Source organism: Myotis yumanensis, unplaced genomic scaffold, assembly GCF_028538775.1.
Source record: "Myotis yumanensis isolate MYYU_CA2020_CCGP unplaced genomic scaffold, mMyoYum1.0.hap1 SCAF_6, whole genome shotgun sequence".
NCBI lineage: Eukaryota > Metazoa > Chordata > Mammalia > Chiroptera > Vespertilionidae > Myotis > Myotis yumanensis.
In genome coordinates this window covers 13,718,052-13,736,971 of record NW_027223757.1, presented here as the reverse complement: position 1 = coordinate 13,736,971, position 18,920 = coordinate 13,718,052, and the positions used below count along the sequence as shown (strand labels likewise).

Genomic DNA, 18,920 nt, shown 5'->3' with positions numbered 1-18,920 from the left:
GAAGCTGGGTAGAGATGGGTGCAAGGAGGTGGGTTTCTGAAGGTTTGAATGGAAATGAACTACAGAGTCTTTGAGAGGTTATTTTGGAGATGGTGTTTCAAGTTCACAGTTAAGGGAGCTGACTGTTCTTTGCTCTTTTGTGTCCTTATTCTTTAGGACTTCTGTTAAGTGTATTTATTTTTCCATAACGGCACTTGTCACTCTAAGCCATATTTGTTGTTACTGCTTTTTACCAAGGTATGACTAAGAAGTAGGCTTGCAGGAGCAAGTTTATCTAGAAAGAGGGAGTTCTATCAGGAGAAGGTTTCAGCTTTGACTTACAGAAACTCATGACAAACATAAACAGGTCACTGAATTTTTGGGGCAATAGTGTGTGCTTATAAATTTATCTTGGGTTCTGACCAAGCAGAAGCTAGAAAGGGGTGATACGGTCATTGATATGACGATCATTGACTGCCCTCTTTCATGAATTGACAAGTCAGGCAATGTACTAATAAAATTTTTGTAGGAGTTCAAGGCAGTTCGACCAGTTGCCTTTGCACTGTATTTTTGCTGTTAGCTGGTAATCTCAGAGTCGGCTTGCATTGATTGATTGGATTGGACTATGCCTCCTGTTCACTATGGGATACTCAGTAGATGTAGGACAAACCAGAATAAAACAGTAGTTAAGACTGTACAGATAGCAAAGCAAAACAAGCCAAGAATAAGCAGGTTAGTAGCACAAATTTTTACCCAATGGTGCCTCTCCAGAACAAAAAGTTACTTTGTACAAATATTATTACAAATCGTAGGATAACAAATTTTGCAATGAATGCCCATGAAGCAAGTTGGAGCTCAGGTTATTGTGGACACAGACTCACATGATGGCAGATCTGAAGGGCTTTGAGAGTTTGGGATTCAAGGGGGCTCAGTGAACAACTCTCTGAAGTTCTCACTGAATGTTGCCAAGTCAGAGTCTTCAAGGTAATTTTAATGGAAGTTCCAGGATTAAGAACTTTGTTCAGTCTGAAACAGTGCATAAAGCTGAATGTATTGCCTACTTAAGTTAGGCAAAGCAGATTCATCGGATAGGATTTGGAGAAAAACTTGGAACTCAGGGAGTGATGGGCTTTCGGAGAGGAGAATGAGTTCAGCCAATTGTAGAAGAGATCTCAGGTGAGATTGTTGCTGACTGACTGGCTTTTACAAATGTGTTTCCTGGAGTGTGTCTGTTTTTGGCTGATTTTCAGAAGCAAGGGGCTAACACTAATTGCTCGGCTTTCAGAAGTACGTTCATTGAGATCTTTTGACTTATATTGATTTACAAAATTTTAAACTTGGTCTGCTGGATACCTGTTACCATGGTTATATAGTTTTATCATTGATTTATTAATTAGATTGAAGTCATCTATAAAACAAATTACACTTTTTCTGAGGATGTGAGGAATTTTTTATTCTTAATGAATAGGTATTATCCTGGAAAAGTGAGGGGGGTGCTTTTGGTAGTGGTGGGAAAATATTTCAGGGCAATGTGGTAGCATGTGTAAAGGCTTAGGATTTGGAAAACACGTAGTACGTATGGAAACTGCATATATTTTATATAACTGGACATACATTGCTAAGAGAAATGTGAATTGGTATTAGGAAAATTTCTTGAAAATCAGTTCTCTGAAAGTTAATATTAAGTGGGTAAAGGTGTTTAAAACGTTCTTGGATGCTTTAAGTTGGGTATGTATCAATTAACTTCAGTTTATTTCACACATGCATAGGGCAGAGCATAATTCCATAAAAATAGAAAAGACATTGTTAAAGGAAATCTTCAGCTCCTTCCCTTTTGCAAATGACAGTGTTGAGTTTAATGTAAACGTCAGGTTTGAGTGTGTTTCAAATCTAATTGGCTGTTTTGATTGGTGAAATTTCCCAGTGAATTTGCTTTTGATGAATTAGTTATTTGGTTGTTGAATTGGCTTTTGGTGACTGATTTTTGCACAGGTAGATGTACTTCTGTATTTGTGAAAGCATGTGATTAGGACGGGGATATCTGGAGGATAAGAGGTATAAGACTGTCAGGTCATGAAGAGTTTTTGTATAATGTCAACTTTAGGATATTGGCATTTATTCTGAAGGTGTGGTGAGCCACTGGTAGGTTTTTAAGTACTGAAGTAACATCATAGTAAGGCCTTGGAATATTTGGAAAATGGGTTTAAGGTGCTAAGTGGAGATAGGGGAGAAGTGTTAAGCAAAAAGATTAAGAAGATCTTCTCAGTAATCCAAGCAAAAAATGATAAAAACATGAGTTAGGGCTCTTAACAGAGTGAATTGGGATGGATGGATGGATGGACTCAGGAGTACCATATTTAGAATGCAGGATTTAAAGAACTTGGCTTTTTGAACGGGGGGTGAGTGAAGACTTAATTGAATGACTAATGTCATTCATGGAGATAAGTAACAAAGTAAGAGAAAAATAGGGGAATTGGAAAGATTTTAGATTTGATCATACCTAATTTGAAATTCAGATTTTTAGGAGGCAGTTTTATATTATTGATCTGAATCTCTAAAGTTTGATTTAGAGGAGATAGATAAATATGGGAAGGGATCCCCATGACCACCCCCAGATTTGATGATTTTCTGGGAAGACTCATAGGACTCAGCATATAGTCATAATCTCAGCTATGACTTATGACAGAAAGAGGATACAAAGCAAAATTGGCATAGGGAAAAGGCTCATTTGGTGAAGCCTGGAGGATACCAAGCATAAGCTTCCATGTCCTTTTCCCAGTACCAAATTGTGACAGCTCATATGAAATGTTGTCTACCAAAGAAACTCATTAAAGACTCCGCCCATTTTTTAAAACTGGGGTTGGTTACGTTGGCACCCTCTGCCTAGCACATACCAGGACTTGTAGGCTGCACATTTCTATAATTAATAAGTTATTATTTTGTTAGGTAACTGCAGCAGTTCAGCAGTGTGTTCAGTACTTTGAGTTATGTGAGACTATGAAAACCGATGAGATTGTGGGACAGTCAAAGCATTGTGGTAAGTATAGTTTTCTTTGTTCTGTACTTTAAAAAAATGGTACAGTTTAAAATAGCTTAGTAGTAACTCTTATTTTTTTTTAACAGTTGTTAGTAGCATGGTAAAATTCGATCACTTTTGCTAATGTAAAAATTTTCACAAATTTAAAATATATACATAATGATGGTTTTTTATAACCTATCTACATTTGAAATTAATGTATCATCATGCTGTTTCTTACCAAAGGCAGTTCTTCAATTTATACTAGAGTTTATGTCCTAATATGTTATACTGCAATAATATACTGCTCATTTTTTCTCTAGTGTATCAGTCATTTAATTGTCACTTACACATTTTAGTAGGAAGAAAATTCTATAAAATATTGTTTTATTATTAGACAACTCACCCCACCCTGTGATTCTTCTCTGATTATCCTCAGACTGAGCTATTATAGCCTAGATGATTTATAATCTGGCCCTAATTTCTCTATCTAAATTTTAGCTCTAATTAGTGATTGAAATGAATCTTCTTTCACAGTCAGATTCTTTTTTATTTTATTTTATTTTGTTAATCCTCGCCAGAGGATATTTTTTTATTGATTTGTACGGAGAGTGGAAGAGAAACATTGATGTGAGAAAAACATCGATTGGTTGCCTCCTGCATGAACCCTGACCAGAGCCCAGGCCAAAAGGAGCCTGAAAGCAAGGTACATTCCCTTCACCGGAATCGAAACTGGAGCCCTTTGGTCTGCAGGCTGACGCTCCATCCACTGAGCCAAACCGGCTAGGGGCACAGTCAGATTCTTCTGCATATCAGTGCTTATATAGCTTTGCTATTCCTACTCCTACTGTCCCTATCCACATCCTTTACACGAGTATATATCTTATTTATTGTGAAAGAATAAACTTTATTTTAAAATTTTCACAAAAGATTATCTTCCTAATTTGGATTTTTATTGCTCTTTTGCTTACATCACACAACCTGCCATGTGAATTAGGTATTTCTCATTCTGTTATTTTATTTTGTCAGTTCTCTAAGTAAAGAGTAAGTTCTTTGATTATATGAAGATACATTTTTTTTATCCCTGGATAAATTCTTCATCTAACTCAAGCAAGAAAAATGGTTAAACACCAATAATTAATGGGCTTCAAAAGCCAGTGTTTCATAGCGGAGGAGAAAATACAGAAGCCAGAGTTTATTATTCAAGAGGAAGAAAAGGATAAAAAAGAAAAGGGTAGATAAGTTTATGTAAATATCTCATTTATAAATTTATAGATTTTTCTAATTTCTTGATATTAAAATGTTTTTATCCAGTGCTTTACTCCCCCCCCCCCCCCCCCCCCCCACCATTCTACCAGCCCTTAGTGGCTTTTCTTTCCTTTTTCCAAGGGTGCTTCACTGCTTTCTTCTGCCATTTCTTTCAAAATTTTTGCTCTTTATATTCTTTCAGAGTTTCCTGCCTCCAGTTTCCCAACTTTAGATCAGTCCAAGCTTCCATCTTCTCTGGTCCTTAGGAAATTGAGCAGAGAGCATTTGTGTTTAAATTGATAGTGCGCATATATTTTTCTAACCACAGCTGCTCTCTTCGTGTTACTTGGGATCCTTTCTTCATTGTTTCATGATAGCTATTGCGAGCCTTCACCCGTCTCATCAAGCCCTGTGCCTTGCCCCTGCCCTCTTTTCTCTCAAGAGAAGACCTTGCATCCTACTTCACTAAGAAAAATTGAACTTTGCAAATATGAATTCCCCACGTATCCTGCTTCTACGCATGCAAACACATGTTTGTATGCCCTTATCAATATCTCCTTTCTCTAGGCTACAATGGAGGGTATCCTTCTGTTCCAGATTGGTCTCCATCTGTTCTTGACTTTGTTCCTGTTCTTTGCTTTCGGTTTAAAACCAGGACATTGTTTTCCTTGTTACCGTGTCTCCCTGTGCATTGGCTCCTTCCCCTGCATCCAGTAGACCTCCTTGTAGGTCTTTCACATAAAAAACTGAGCCAGTTCACATATACCTTATCTCTGCTTCCCTTCAGAGAAAACTCTTTATTCTTTATACACCCAGGCCACATTTCTTTACCTCTTATTCACCTTTTTTTTTCCTTATTCACTTTTTAGCCACAAAAATGAGGCTTCTATTTCTGCCACCCCATGACCTTCCCATCATCAATTCCCCCTCTTACCTGTCCTCATTTTACAGCATTGGTCTCTGTTGATCCCTTCCCTTCTCTTCCTGGTACCATTCTTTTTTGGATTTTCTCATTCTTACCCAACAAATTCTTAGTCACTTGAAAGGCTCTTTTCTTTTCTTTATATGTTTGTACTCACAAAAGTTTTGCCCTTTGTTCTTTTCTCACCTTAGTCTGCCTGTTCTCTCTTGGGAGAGCCATTCACTCTCGTGGCTTCAAATATTATATATTTATATTGTAATGACCTGGATGCTCCATTGGCTTCCAATATTAAAATATTGAGGACTGAAATAACTTTTTTCTCTTTTTAGACCTGTTTTTATTCTCCCCCTTTAGAATTACTTAAGTAGAAGACAAATTCACCACGTACACAGATATTTGAGTTAGGAACTTGAACATTTTTTTATTCTTTAATATTTCACATACAGTCCGCTCTAAGGCATATTGATTTTCTTTTCTTAAACATTTATTCTTATCTACCTGCTCTTCTCCATTCTTCTTGCTGATGCCTTTGTTCATGGTTTTTTTTGCATGAATCTTATTTCAAGCCTTGACCTTCTTCTATTTACCTTTTATGTTGCCATCAGAGTCAGTTTTTCACATGAATATTTGATACTTTTCTGCTTAAAACCCTTTCGTATCATCCCAGTTGCCTCTCAATAAGGCCTCTGTTGCTTCTGCAGTTAAATCTTCTGTGCTTTGCCCTGATACCTGCTATCCTCTTGTCTTTCCCACTTGTCCTCCTTATTCTCTGGCTATTCCAGACTACTTGCTGTACTCTGAATTGGAAGCCCAGTTTAATGCTTCTTAATGGTTTTTGACACCAGCAAATAGTTCAAGATCTTGTATAAAACAGTACTCAGTAGATCTTGAGTGTATGGGTGAACGAATAATAAATATATTAGAGGGTTTCTGTATTTCAGAGACTCGTTTCATTTGCTAGCAAGGTTATAATAGGAACTTCTGTAGCATTGACTATTAATTGGTAGAATTAAACAATAACTGATTTTTCTATTGATTTCCTCCCTCCTTTAACTTATTCTTGAAGTCTTTCTTGATGACATAAGTCTGACAAACTTAGGCTTTTTTTCTTTCTTTGTTTTAGAATGAACGCTCTATGTATATTGTACTTTTCTGAGTCTGTTAAGTTTTATAGGAATGCTTTTCTCCAGAGATTTAGGTGGCAAGGGATCTTAAGAAACAGCAAGAAAATGATTTTTTACAACCAAAGGACTTGTTTGCATGCAGATATGCATAACCGATGAATACAGACAGTAGTAGGGGAGGGCATTTGTTGGGGGGGGGGGGCGGCCAGGGAGAGGTCAATGGGGGAAAAAGGAGACATATGTAATACTTTCAACAATAAAGAATTTAAATGAAGAAAGAAAAGAAAGTGATTTTTTAAAATTTATACCAAGTGTCTACATTATAGACTGCAAACTTGTTTAATGTTTAGAAGGGAATGATGACAGATACTATAAAACATAATGTCATTAAAATAAATGTAATTGTTTGCTTCTCTCTTAAGGGAACAAACAGAAAACTTTCTACTACTCAGGGCAAGAATTACAATATATTTATTTCATCCACTCATTGTGCCTTTTGGGAAGATTATTGATCTATACACAAGGCAGAAAGCTGTTTCCCATAAAGCTGAGGAATAGAAAAGGTATGTACAATCAGGATAAATGAGTATGCCCATATATGGTAAGGTTAATGTACCGTGGATCATTAGAACTTGGAGATGGCATATGGTCTCTTCTATGGTACTTAGCAGCATACCTTTTATATTTCTGTTCTTTTCCAGTATGTACTTTTTCTTTCATGTGTAGGTTTTTTTTTCTTTGTTTTTGTTTCTATTCATCCTTTCATGCTTACCTTATTTCTTCCTGTCTTTCAAAATCCTTCACATACTAAGTGTGCTACCCAGTTCTGAATTTAGAATTAGAAGATGAATTTAGAACTAATCTACATTATCATTTTAAGTTCTGGTTCCCTAGAAACTGGCGGTGATCTTTTGGGCTAATCACTTAACTGTAGTTTCATTTTCTTTATTGGGAATAATTGAATAATGATGTCCGTGTGGCTGGGCTCACAGAATTTTTGTGATAACAAACGTGAGGTTTGAGAGCACTGTTTTATAAACTGCAAAGCCTTGCATCATTTGATATTTTACTATGTTATTGTTTCCCTAATTCCCATTTTTAACGTTTTCCCCATCAAACTTCAGCACATGCTATTCATTATCTTCTGTACCTCCCTTAAAACTTTAAGTCTGTACTAGGAATATAGTATAAAGATCAGCAAACTTTTTCTGTAACATACCAGATAGTAAATTGCCACAGTCTTTCTGCTGCAAGGGTTCAGGGATCTGGAGAAGGGCTGAATATGAATGAATAAACTAGACAAGAAATATAAATTTGAAAGGCATTTTGGGGGAGCCAGGGGACACTCAGCTCTAGTGACTGAACTCTCTGAATCTCTGGACCCATATCCTTTTTATTTACTGGAAAACACATTGGCCCTTTAGGAATGCAAACAGGCATATCACAGATAAGATTTGATAAACAGGAAAAGATGATCAGGTTGGGGGAAATGCCTTCCAGCAGCAGATAAACAGGAAAAGATGATCAGGTTGGGGGAAATGCCTTTGGCTGTTCCAGCAGCAGGTAACAATATGCAGATTTTCAGCCCTGCTGAATATGTCCATTCAACCTTTTGAGGACCTCTTGCATTTATTATGACCCACTGGACTTAGCCTCCAGCAGTAAATATTTTAGGTTTTGTGGGCCACATATTGTCTGTGTTGTGTATTCTGTGTGTGTGTGCGTGTGCGTGTGCGTGTGTGTGTATATACACATAGCTGGCTCAAGATTGCTATCCTTAGAAAAACCTCTTGCAAGGTTGGACCTTGACTGGCAACTGGGAACTTGGAAATCTCACTATTCCCAGAACTGGTTCACTGTTTGTGTACACAATGTGGTTTATGCTGAATATCTGCCTTCCTTCTGGGTGTCTGGAGCCCTGGGATGTACTAACTAGGCAGAGGATGCTGGGTGATTAACTCCCAATAAACACCTTGGGCCCTGAGTCTCTAATAAGCTTCCCTGGTGAACAGCATTTTATGGGTGTGGTCACACTGCTTGCTGTAAGAATTGAGTGTACTCTGTGGATTTCACCGGGAGAGGTCCCTTCGACCCTTGTACCTGGTTTCTTCCGGACTCACCTTATGCACGTTTTCTCTTTTGATTTTGCTTTGTATCCTTTTGTTGTAAAAAATCATAGCTAGGAATACAGTTATATTTTGAATCTTGTGACTCCCCCTAGTAAATAATTTAATCTGGCCATGGTTTTGGGGACATCTGACACATTTTACATATCTTTAAAAATTAAAAAAAAACCACTTCTAGCTTTTAAGAAAATTAGACCATAGTGGTTAGAGTTTGCCAATCTTGTTAGTGTATCTTCATTTTGAACATATTTTTGTACTGTTTCCTTGTTTTACTTACCTAAATCTTTTTAGGCTGATTGTGACCTCCTTGAAAGAACAATTTTACACATTGCTCTTTTATTTCCTGTGGTAGTATAATTCTAGGCATAATGGGCACTCAGTAGAGAACTGACTTTGAAGAGAAGAGCTGCCATTTAATGGGATATTGTTAAACTATAAAAATAGAAAGATTAATATATACTTGTGATGTTATTACAGATATTTAACTGAAGTTTATGTCTATCATCTGTTATTTATTTAGCACTTTATTGACTTTTAACATCTACATGTTGGCCTATCAGGTATCATAGGTCTTCTATAAACTCAGTTTTGAGAAATCTGTTTTACTGTATTAGCCATAGGTCAACATTTACTTTTAAGTTTCACCATAATTTTTTTAGGTGAAGATTCTGTAGCAGTGGTTGGTAAACTATAGCAATTGGGCCAAAACTGGTACATCGTTTTATATGGCTTGTGAGCCAAGAATGGTTTCTGTGTTCTTAAGTTATTGCAAAAAGTAAACAGAATATTTTGTGACATGAGAAAAATATGTAAATACCAAATTGTGGTATACATAAAGTCTTATTGGAAAATGGCCACAATTGTTCACTTACATATTGTCAAGATCAGAATTATTTATGAGAGATACTATTAGACCACAAAGTCTAAAATAGTCACTATCTGTTTCAAAAAATGTTTTCTGACCTCCATTCTACAGTGTTATTTAGATAAGTTAGCTGGACCAACACATTGAGCTGAATTCTATTGCTCCTAATTGAATAAAATAAAACAGTCCTATCAGATTTGGTAGATCTTCCTATGGTACGTTTATGTTAACTGATTTGGCCAACATAAATAGCAAAACTTCACTGTCACAGAAGAAACTACTGCATTACTTGCCGTCTTTTAATTGACTATGTTTAATTTGTTCTTCTGGAGTCTTCTTTCTTGGATTATAGCCCCCTTCTCCCTGATTATACCACAGGCTCTGTGAAAACTCAGAATAGGAAGCTCAGTTAAATTTTTTTTAAGTTGTAAGTCTGTGCTACAAAATAATTATTTTCTGTTTCTTTTTGAAGATTCAGTATCCCTTACAGATCTTCTGGTTCTGTTCATCCAACTTATCTATTACTCACCAAGTTGTCCAAAGATGATATCAGCTGCACATTTAGGTAACTGTGCTTCTATTTTAAAATATTAAAATATTTACATCTAAGAAATATGTAAATATTCTATTGTCTAGATATTTTGAGTGATTGGCCTACTTCAGTTGAGAGGTTTCCTAAGATGCAGTATTATTCATAATAAGTTACATTGGTCCTGGAAGTAAACCATGAAATTTAAATTTTTTCATTGATGTTTTAAGATGTTTCTAATCTGCCTTTTTATTTAAAATCAATTTTGCTGGGAATTTTAATGTTGTTTATTAAGATTAAGATGTTTTTAAATGCTATTAAGGGACGATTCATTGATAGGTACTGATACATATATGTATATTTTATTTATTTAAATTTTTTATTCTTTATATATTCCTAGATGTTTTGATTATCTTGCTTGTTTTAGCTCACACCTAAACTTCAGGATCTTTTCTTCTTACTAGAGAATAAAGCCAAACAACCCCAACATCACACCTTTTTGTTTTTTAGTAAAATAGTAAAATGCCTGTTAGTGTTTAATATTTAAAAAGCATTTTAAATATTAACATTTAAAAAATAACATGATTTTTCCTTTTAATATCAATGAAAGTTTCCAATACTTTATCTGAACACCCTCATAATCCATAGGCTCATAGTGTCCTAAACCTGGAATTTACTCTAGAAATTCTGGCACAGATTCTGAGAGGAACTCAACTGAATCATAGAAAAAATGGTTTGGACCATATATAATTGATAGATGTAGTATATATGTGCAGTTATAGTAGCTTGTTAGTCCTAACAATGGTTCTCAGACTTCATTCTGCCTTTACAGCATTTACATCTATAAAGTACTAGGCTAGGTTGCCCTGCTCTATGCTCCTACAACATACTGTGCTTCCTTTATGATAAAAATTTTCTTCTTTGTTATAACAGTTGTTACTGTCTTGGTGTACCATTTAGTTGACTTTTACAAAATATTTTTATTTCTTTTTAGAGAGCAAGGAAGAAAGAGGGAGAGAGAGAGAGAGAGAGAAATCAATGATGAGAGAGAATCATTGATGGGCTGTCTCCTCCTGCAGGCCTTGAAATCAAGTTGTAATCTAGGCATGTGCCCTAACTGGGACTCAAACCTCTGACCTCTTGGTGCATGGGACGACACCCCACCAACTGAGCCACACTGGCCAGGGCATAGTGAACTGTTTTTAATCTTATTTACTCCTGTCTACAGTGTTTAGCATAGTGTCTGGCATACAATAGACACTAAAAAATAATAGATAATTGGATGGATGAATGATGGCCATATGTGCATCAATAATCGCTCTCATCGCAAACAGCCTTTCTCATCTGGAGATGGTTGGAAAAAATTACTTCACTTTCCTTTTACATTTTCTTTTTGTTAAGTATTAACTTGAAGTCTTAGTGTGTTCAGGGAGTATTGAATATTATAACAAATTTAGAACATTGGTATTATTTCAATACTAGAGGCCCGGTGCACGACATTTGTGCACTGTGGGGGATGGAGTCCCTCAGCCCGGCCTGAGCCCTCTCACAGTCCAGGACCCCTGGGGAGATGTCCGCCTGCCTGTTAGGCCCATTCCGCATGGTCCTTAGCGCTGCCTTGGAGGTGGGAGAGGCTCTCTCCACCGCTGCTGCGCTCACCAGCTGTGAGCCTAGCTTCTGGGTGAGCGGTGCTCCCCCTGTGGGAGCGCACTGACCACCAGGGGGCAGCTCCTGTGTTGAGCAACTGCCCCCTGGTGGTCAGTGCGCATTATAGAGACTGGTCGTTTCACCATTCGGTCAATTTGTATATTTGGGTTTTATTATATAGGATTGTATTTTTCTAGGACAATTGTGCACTGATAACTTTGGTTCCTTAGTTTCTTCATGTAAAACACTATTTTTGTAGTAGATTAGTTCAAATAATAAGAAAATTCTTTAGTTTATGAAACTAAAAATATCACATTTATTTTAATGACCATTTCTCATGTTACATTCATGTGTACTGTATTTTAAAAGAAAAATTTAAAAAATGCTCATTTATTTCACTGGTTTTATGGTACCACAAGAATATACTAGTCTACAGGAAGGTTTCTCCTCTCTGCACCCTTCTTTTTGGCCATTATTTTGTCTTAATGACTAATTTTCTACCAGAATCAACTCCTGAATACATGTAATATTATATATAATAATAAAAGAGAAAGTAAGTATTTGCCAGGAGGAGAAAAGCTCTAAATTTGCTTCTAACCCCATCCTTGCTGTCAAGCAATGATTTAATGTCAAACAGCGAGTGATCTTATATTGTTGTCTTTTGGCATTCATATTTTGTAATTTATTCACTTTTTATTAACTTGAAGATATGTTAAGCTAGATGATATCTCCTTAAGTTTTAGGTTACAATTTAGTATTACATCATCCTTTGGGCACTGAGTTGTGTGATTTTTTTCAAACTGTTTAATCTTGATGTTGAACTTTTTTGGAATAGTAATAGCTAACCCATAACTAAAAGATATATTAAGCATTTAATGTCTCAAGGTTTAATTTAAAAAATACTTCTTCCATTACAGAGAATTACTCTCCTGCAGGAATGGTGACTGAAGTTCTACAGATACTCTGTGACCAAAAAGAATGTGCAATCGAATGCTTATGTAACAAACCTGTGGTTGAGGCACTTCTTCAGCCTATTCATAATTTAATGAAAGGAACTAAGGTTGGTATTATTTACTAAAGAGAAAAAGTCTCTTAGTTGGGTATGAGTGACTATTCAATGGGGTTTTATGTCTAAATTTGATATATTTAAAAATTATTTTATTACACAATTTTTCCACATATGAATGTATTTTATGCCAAGAGATTTTTATTTATTGTTAAATTATAGTTTATGCAGTCAATTGATTTATTAGTTATGACAATATGGGAGAAAAATACATATAACATCTTAAATTTTTTTTTCTAGTTAGGTTTAGAGCTGATGGTTGTAAGGACGAAGATAAGTTGTTCTATTAAAAAGCTATTTGTGTTTTAAATCTAATAAATCTTGTGAATGTTTTATTATTTGTTTTAATGGCAATTTTATAGCCTTTGGAAATGTGATTGTTTTTCTGAAGAGCCAGCTCTGTTTTATATGAAGAACTAATGTTACTTGAGGAAAAAAGCTTATAAACATCCTGGTTCCTAACATTTGTATGTCTCTCTACAATTTGTACAGTATATTTCTTCACATTATGTAATGTAGTCCTCACGATTGAGGCTCAAAGGAGGAGTGACTTGTTAAAAGTCATATTTAACAGGTGGCAGAACTGGTACCACTACTAGTACTGCTGTCTGTAATATATTCCTCCACTTCTGTGACTTCCGCTTCTGGGGAATGACTCAAAGTTTACCAATGAGCTTATCAATAAAGTTAAAAGTTGCCTGGCCAGTATGGCTCAGATTGAGCATTGACCCATGAACAAGAGATCACCACTTTGATTCCTGATCAGGGCACATACCTGGGTTTTGGGCTTAATCCCCAGTAGGGGGTGTGTAGGAGGCAGCTGATTGATGTTTCTCTCTCAATGATGTTTCTGTCTCTCCTCCCTTCTCTATAAAAATCAATAAAAAACATATTCAGAAATGAAGAAGAGACACCATAGAGTGTATGCTCTCTGTCTCTTTCTCTGAAAAACAAAACAAAAAACAAACAAACAAACAAAAAAATAAATTAAGCTAAATGTTTTTATCTTTCCATGTCTGTGTTATGTAGTGTTTTTATTGGTTTCATCTCTCTCAATGGACTGGGCAGTTGCTCACCCATCCATGTATTCATTATTCATTGCTTATTCAGAAAACATTAAGCATTTATGTGAATGCGGTGCAAAGTATGGAATTCTGGGAAATTAAGAGGATATAATGATAAATTATTTTGATGGTCTTACAGTTAACCTTCGGAAAACAAAATAGAGAAGAAACAAATAGAATACCTAATACAGCTTAATTTAATAAAATGCCATAATATAAGTAATGTTGTAAATATAAACCATATACCAGACCTGAGAAATGTGTTCTTGAATCTTAAACCATATAAATTGTTTGTGTCTTTAACATCTTTAACTTATTTTCTTTTGACATCGATTGGTTGCCTCTGCAAACTTTGTGTTTTTATGAGAGAAGGAAAGTATTTTAGGCAGAGAAGTCTCTCTAAGAAAGATATCTAGTATGAAATAGACTAACAGAGTGGTCGGCAAACTGCGGCTCGTGAACCACATGCGGCTCTTTGGCCCCTTGAGTGTGGCCACAAAGTTTCAATTGCACTGTACGTGCACGCCCGCACATGGTATTTTGTGGAAGAGCCACACTCAAGGGGCCGCAGTTTGCCGACCACTGGACTAACATAATGTCTGATATAATTAGGAATTCTTCAAGTGAATATACCTGACTCATTAGTTAAGCCACTGAATTTATTGGAATTGGAATATATTAGTTGCAATGTATATTCAGGTTTACTATAGAGAATATGAATGTTGTCATCCATGCAGGTACAGGCAAATAAGTAGGTCCCAGAAAGAATAGGAACTTTAGTAGACTTTGGCACGTTGATGGGTTTTAGCATTAATACGACTCTCTAGTTTTCAGTATTTGCTTTGTACTAATTTGCTATACGCTGGAAAATATTTTTTAATACATTCATTTAAAATAAAAAATGAGGAAATATGATTGGTCCAGCCTATGTTTTCTCTTTCCGGGACATCATTGGCTATTGGCCAGCTTAGGAAAGGATGCTATCCCCTAAAACGGATGGTAGTGTGTTAAAGACTCTGTGTAATAAAATTAGATTGGATATACAGGTAAACCTTATTTTATTCTGCTTAGATTTATTGCACTTTACAGATGTTACGTTTTTACAAATTGGAGGCAAGACCCTCCACCAGCCAAAAGATTACACCCCTTTATTGCCATGTCTGGGACTGAATCTAAATGTCTCCAAGGTATGCCTGTACAGGAAACTAGTGAATGGGAAGTAAAGGGCTGAGTGGAAATAGAGAAGCTACTGCATTTGTCCACAAGAATCTATATAGATAAAGAGCCAGGGTCCGTCACATCCAAAACGACTGAAGGCTCGATCTAACGCCCAGGCTGTGCGAGCAACAGGCTCTGGTGGGTGGGGACTTGTGGCCCCCGGGGCGGGGGGAGGTGGGGCCAGCACTCTCACTCACTCACAACCGCACACACGCACAGACACACACAGCGCCCAGCAGCTCTCAGCCTTTTCTCCCTTTCTTCCCCCCCCTCCCAGCTGGCTCTTGGAGCCTCCCTCAGAATGAGGCCCCAGAGTGGGCAGAGGGTGGAGCTGCCCCCACTGGCCCTGCCCCTTTCCAGCTGGGAAAGAGGAAGAGGGAGAGAGGGAGGCCTGGAGGACTGCTGAGAAAAACAGAGAGAGACAGAGACTGGGAGAGACTGGGATGGAGAGATGGAAACAAAATAGCAATATTAAAATATTTCCTCTAATTCCCTTTTATTGTGCACAAATTTCGTGCACCGGGCCACTAGTTACATATAAAATTGTCATAGCAGCAGTTCTCTCAATTGTCTTAATAAACAATAACTGATTTGCATAAAAAGTCTGTATGAATTTTCATCAGCTATGCTGGTAAGAGACTCTAATCTAATGTTACTTTTAATTCAGACATATTATTTCACCGCCAGACGATCATAACTTTCTTTTTGTTGCGGCAGTATAACTTTATTAGATTACACTCCTGCCCTTGAATTTTAGTCTGGGATATGTCAGCATGTCATCAAATATGTGACTGTTCTCTTTTTAATGTACAGGCTGCTCCACATTGCTCTGAAGCAGCTTTAATTTGCATAGCTGATATTTTGGCAAGAATTGCGTCTGTAGAAGAAGGGCTTACCTTACTTCTTTATGGAGAAAATATGAACTCTTCGGAAGAAAAAAGGTATGTGTCTGTGTTTCAAATAATTTGTGGAATTAGTAGCATATTTTGTAAATCTGACTCAAAATTTCCAAGATGCTATGTTATATGTTAATGAAAATATGGATAACTATTTTCGGTATAGTTAGTTTCCTGACCAGCCACTAATAACATATTAGATCATCAGAAAGTTGAAGGAGTAACCAGGATTATGGACTATGCAGAGGAAAGAAGAGAATTCTGGGAATAGATGACAATAGCTAACTAACTACTGGGCTCAGAGAGATTTGGAAAGATATCACAGCCGTTAAGCAAAAAACATGACCAGCATAGCCAATTACTCATGACGGATTAAACCACACACTTTTTCTATTACATTTTCCCTCAGTTCTATTGAAAATGCTCTCATTACTAGACATCTGCGCATGGGTGGGAACAAGAATATTGATACGTCAGAGAAAAGGTTAGAGGAGAACTAAAAGCAAGCCAAGCAGATGAGGAATTTGTGACAAAGCTAGCCTTTGGTAGTGTTTTATAAATTCATGATTTGTAATCTTGGAATCACCTTTAGGTATCATCTGTTAGTTCTACAGGTGCTCATAAAATAGCCCAGTTTTTGAAAAAACTTCTTGATGAAGATATTTCTATTTTTTCTGGATCGGAAATGTTGCCCATGGTGAAAGGAGCTTTTATTTCCACATGTTGTCAAATATACGGTACATGTGAAGGCTTGCAAGTGTTAATTCCTTATGGTCTGCATGAATCTCTAGCTAATGCACGGAAGAAGGTAAGTATTTTCAAGTTTTTTCTCCCTCCCTGCAAATCTTTATTTCAGATATAATTATTCTAGTGTCATATTGCAGTTAAAATAGTATTTTATGGGAGCAAACGGGACTTCTTTAGCATCACAGTTCTCTGGAGGGCGTAATGCTTTTTAATTTGGCACAGGATGACTTTCGTATCTCCTCTCCCTAGAACACAGTTCTAGGACCTAACGGTACTACAGAGTCTTTTCTTCTGCCAAGAGAAGCTGAGATAAATTATCTTTGCATAACTGACATTCCTCTTTGGAAGTTATTTCTGTGCAGTTTTTACAGACGCTGGATTTTTGTTATGGACACTGTAGATTATAATGTAGCAATAGTCACATATAATATATATCAATAGACTGTCTTTTTTTCCCCACATTCATATGCTTTATTTATGAAGTACTTTAAAAATTTATCTTAATTAATGAAGTATTACAGATGTCCCATTCCCCCCCTCCCACCCCCATTAACCTCCTCCATCCCACTCCTGCACCCTATCCAGCCCTTCACTGCACTATTGTCTGTGTCCATGGGTTATACGTATATACATATAAGGAAATACTTTAAATGATATTTAATTAAGAACCAAATTTAACTTTTGAAGGTAATTTTAAAAAAAGTGTAGCATGAGGAATGTAATGCTACCAGTGAAAAAAAGAGTGCAAATTAATCTGTTATGTTTTAGACAAGTTTGGTATCAGAAAGAATTCCTACTCCAGTAGAGGGTTCAGAGTCTGTCTCTTCGGTAAGCCAGGAATCCCAAAACATGTAAGTATACTTGATTAAATAAATTAAAAGCATATTTACTGAAATATTTTTAAAAATAAGAATGTAACAGACTACTATAGCAAAAACATTTTATGGGAAGGTAAGTTATATATAGGACCAAGGAAAATTATACCTGGAAATTTAGAGATCAGATTTATAACTTTAAAAAATCTAGCAATATTTATTATACTTGCTTCATTCTGTATTTACATTTTGGGTTAGGAAACTTGACATGTGGAGTTGTTTCCAGAAAATTTGGAGAATTACCAAATACTAACATTGGAAACCTAACTAGGGAGTTCAGTAGAAGGAAAGTATTTTCGAATGCCAATGAAGTCCATGTATATTTAAATTATGATTTTTCAAAATATGTGAGAATGTGTTTTAATAAGACTTTGGAAGGGGAAATAATTTACATCAGTATTTATACTCATTTTAAATTTAGAAGTATCGATGTTTCTTCATAGATATCAATAAGACATGGAGTCAGATTAATTGGGGAAATCTGATTTATTTATCTATTTATCTATCTATCTATCTATCTATCTATCATTCTATCTATTTATTTGTGAGAACATTTATTGGGTAAATTACCGAGGTAGAAGAAGTAATTCCTAGAATAAATGGGCTTAGGAAATGAGTTATGGAGGTAAAGAAAGGGCCCTTGGAGCTTGGGAGTGAGGAGAGTAATGGTAATGTGCCTGCGAAAGGAATGACGGGGAGAGAGAAGGAAAAAGGAAAGGCCAAGGACTACTCCTGGGAGCAAGAGTGCACTAGGTCCTCCATCCTAAGGGTTTTAAGGGTGGAGACTTTGAGGGAGTCCCAGGGAAAGATCTCAACAGAATATTCAGTAGTTTTCCAGGTGTGTCCTCTCAGGGTTGTGGTCTCCACTGATTGATAGTGGCACCAGGGCAGGAGGTCAGCTGGTCCTGACGTCAGCCATGACTGGTTTGTTGCTTATCTCGGCCTGGAGTTTCTTGGCTGCAAACTTCTGTTGGTGCCTTAATGGGCTTTGAGGTGCACAGGTAAATGGACCACTTCAGTCCAACAGCAAAAGCTGATCGTCCCTCGGCGATCCTGGATGAGCCCCAAAGATGAGACAGCAGTGTGAGCTGTTGGGTTCATTGTCTCAAGAAGTTGACAGATGAATCGAAATACATTATTTTTTTTAATTAAGATGTGGTGACATATGTTCCTGGATTCTATTCTTGAGTGCTGGCAGAGTCTAAACAGATCATAATTAGAGAAGAATCTTGAAGGATTCTCTGAAGAGAAACCCCAAAACTAACATTTGTTTTTGGGTAGGTCAAAGCAAACCAACCAGTCAATCAAAAAACCTTTTGCATCTTTTAAACAGTGTAATAGTTAAAAAAAAAATCATAGCTAGTTTTTAGAGAATTAACTTTATATGATATAGTTGTCATAAACTTAAATCAACCGGCATTTTTTTCTGTGGTGAAGGAGTGAGGGAAAAAACATTTCTGCAAATCATTTTTGAGGTAAATTTTAGATCTGTAATTTTGGAATTCTTTTCATTTTTATCTCTGTGCATTCATTTTGTACTCATTCCTTCAACTATTTATTGGACTGATTATTTTGCTGAGTTCTGAGGATAACTATAT

General features: G+C 36.4%; 1 protein-coding gene across 4 annotated transcripts in view; it reads left to right on the top strand.

Moving 5' to 3' along the window:
• The window catches only part of TBC1D32 (TBC1 domain family member 32), a 129,874-nt gene that overhangs the window by 21,917 nt on the left and 89,037 nt on the right, over positions 1 to 18,920 (top strand). For all 4 annotated transcript variants that reach the window (XM_070417583.1, XM_070417581.1, XM_070417584.1 and 1 more), the window contains exons 11-17: positions 2,926 to 3,016; positions 6,712 to 6,852; positions 9,753 to 9,845; positions 12,374 to 12,516; positions 15,618 to 15,745; positions 16,307 to 16,508; positions 17,216 to 17,298. In XM_070417583.1, the coding sequence (XP_070273684.1) occupies positions 2,926 to 3,016; positions 6,712 to 6,852; positions 9,753 to 9,845; positions 12,374 to 12,516; positions 15,618 to 15,745; positions 16,307 to 16,508; positions 17,216 to 17,298 (881 nt within the window). The remainder of the gene's footprint in view (positions 1 to 2,925; positions 3,017 to 6,711; positions 6,853 to 9,752; positions 9,846 to 12,373; positions 12,517 to 15,617; positions 15,746 to 16,306; positions 16,509 to 17,215; positions 17,299 to 18,920) is intronic.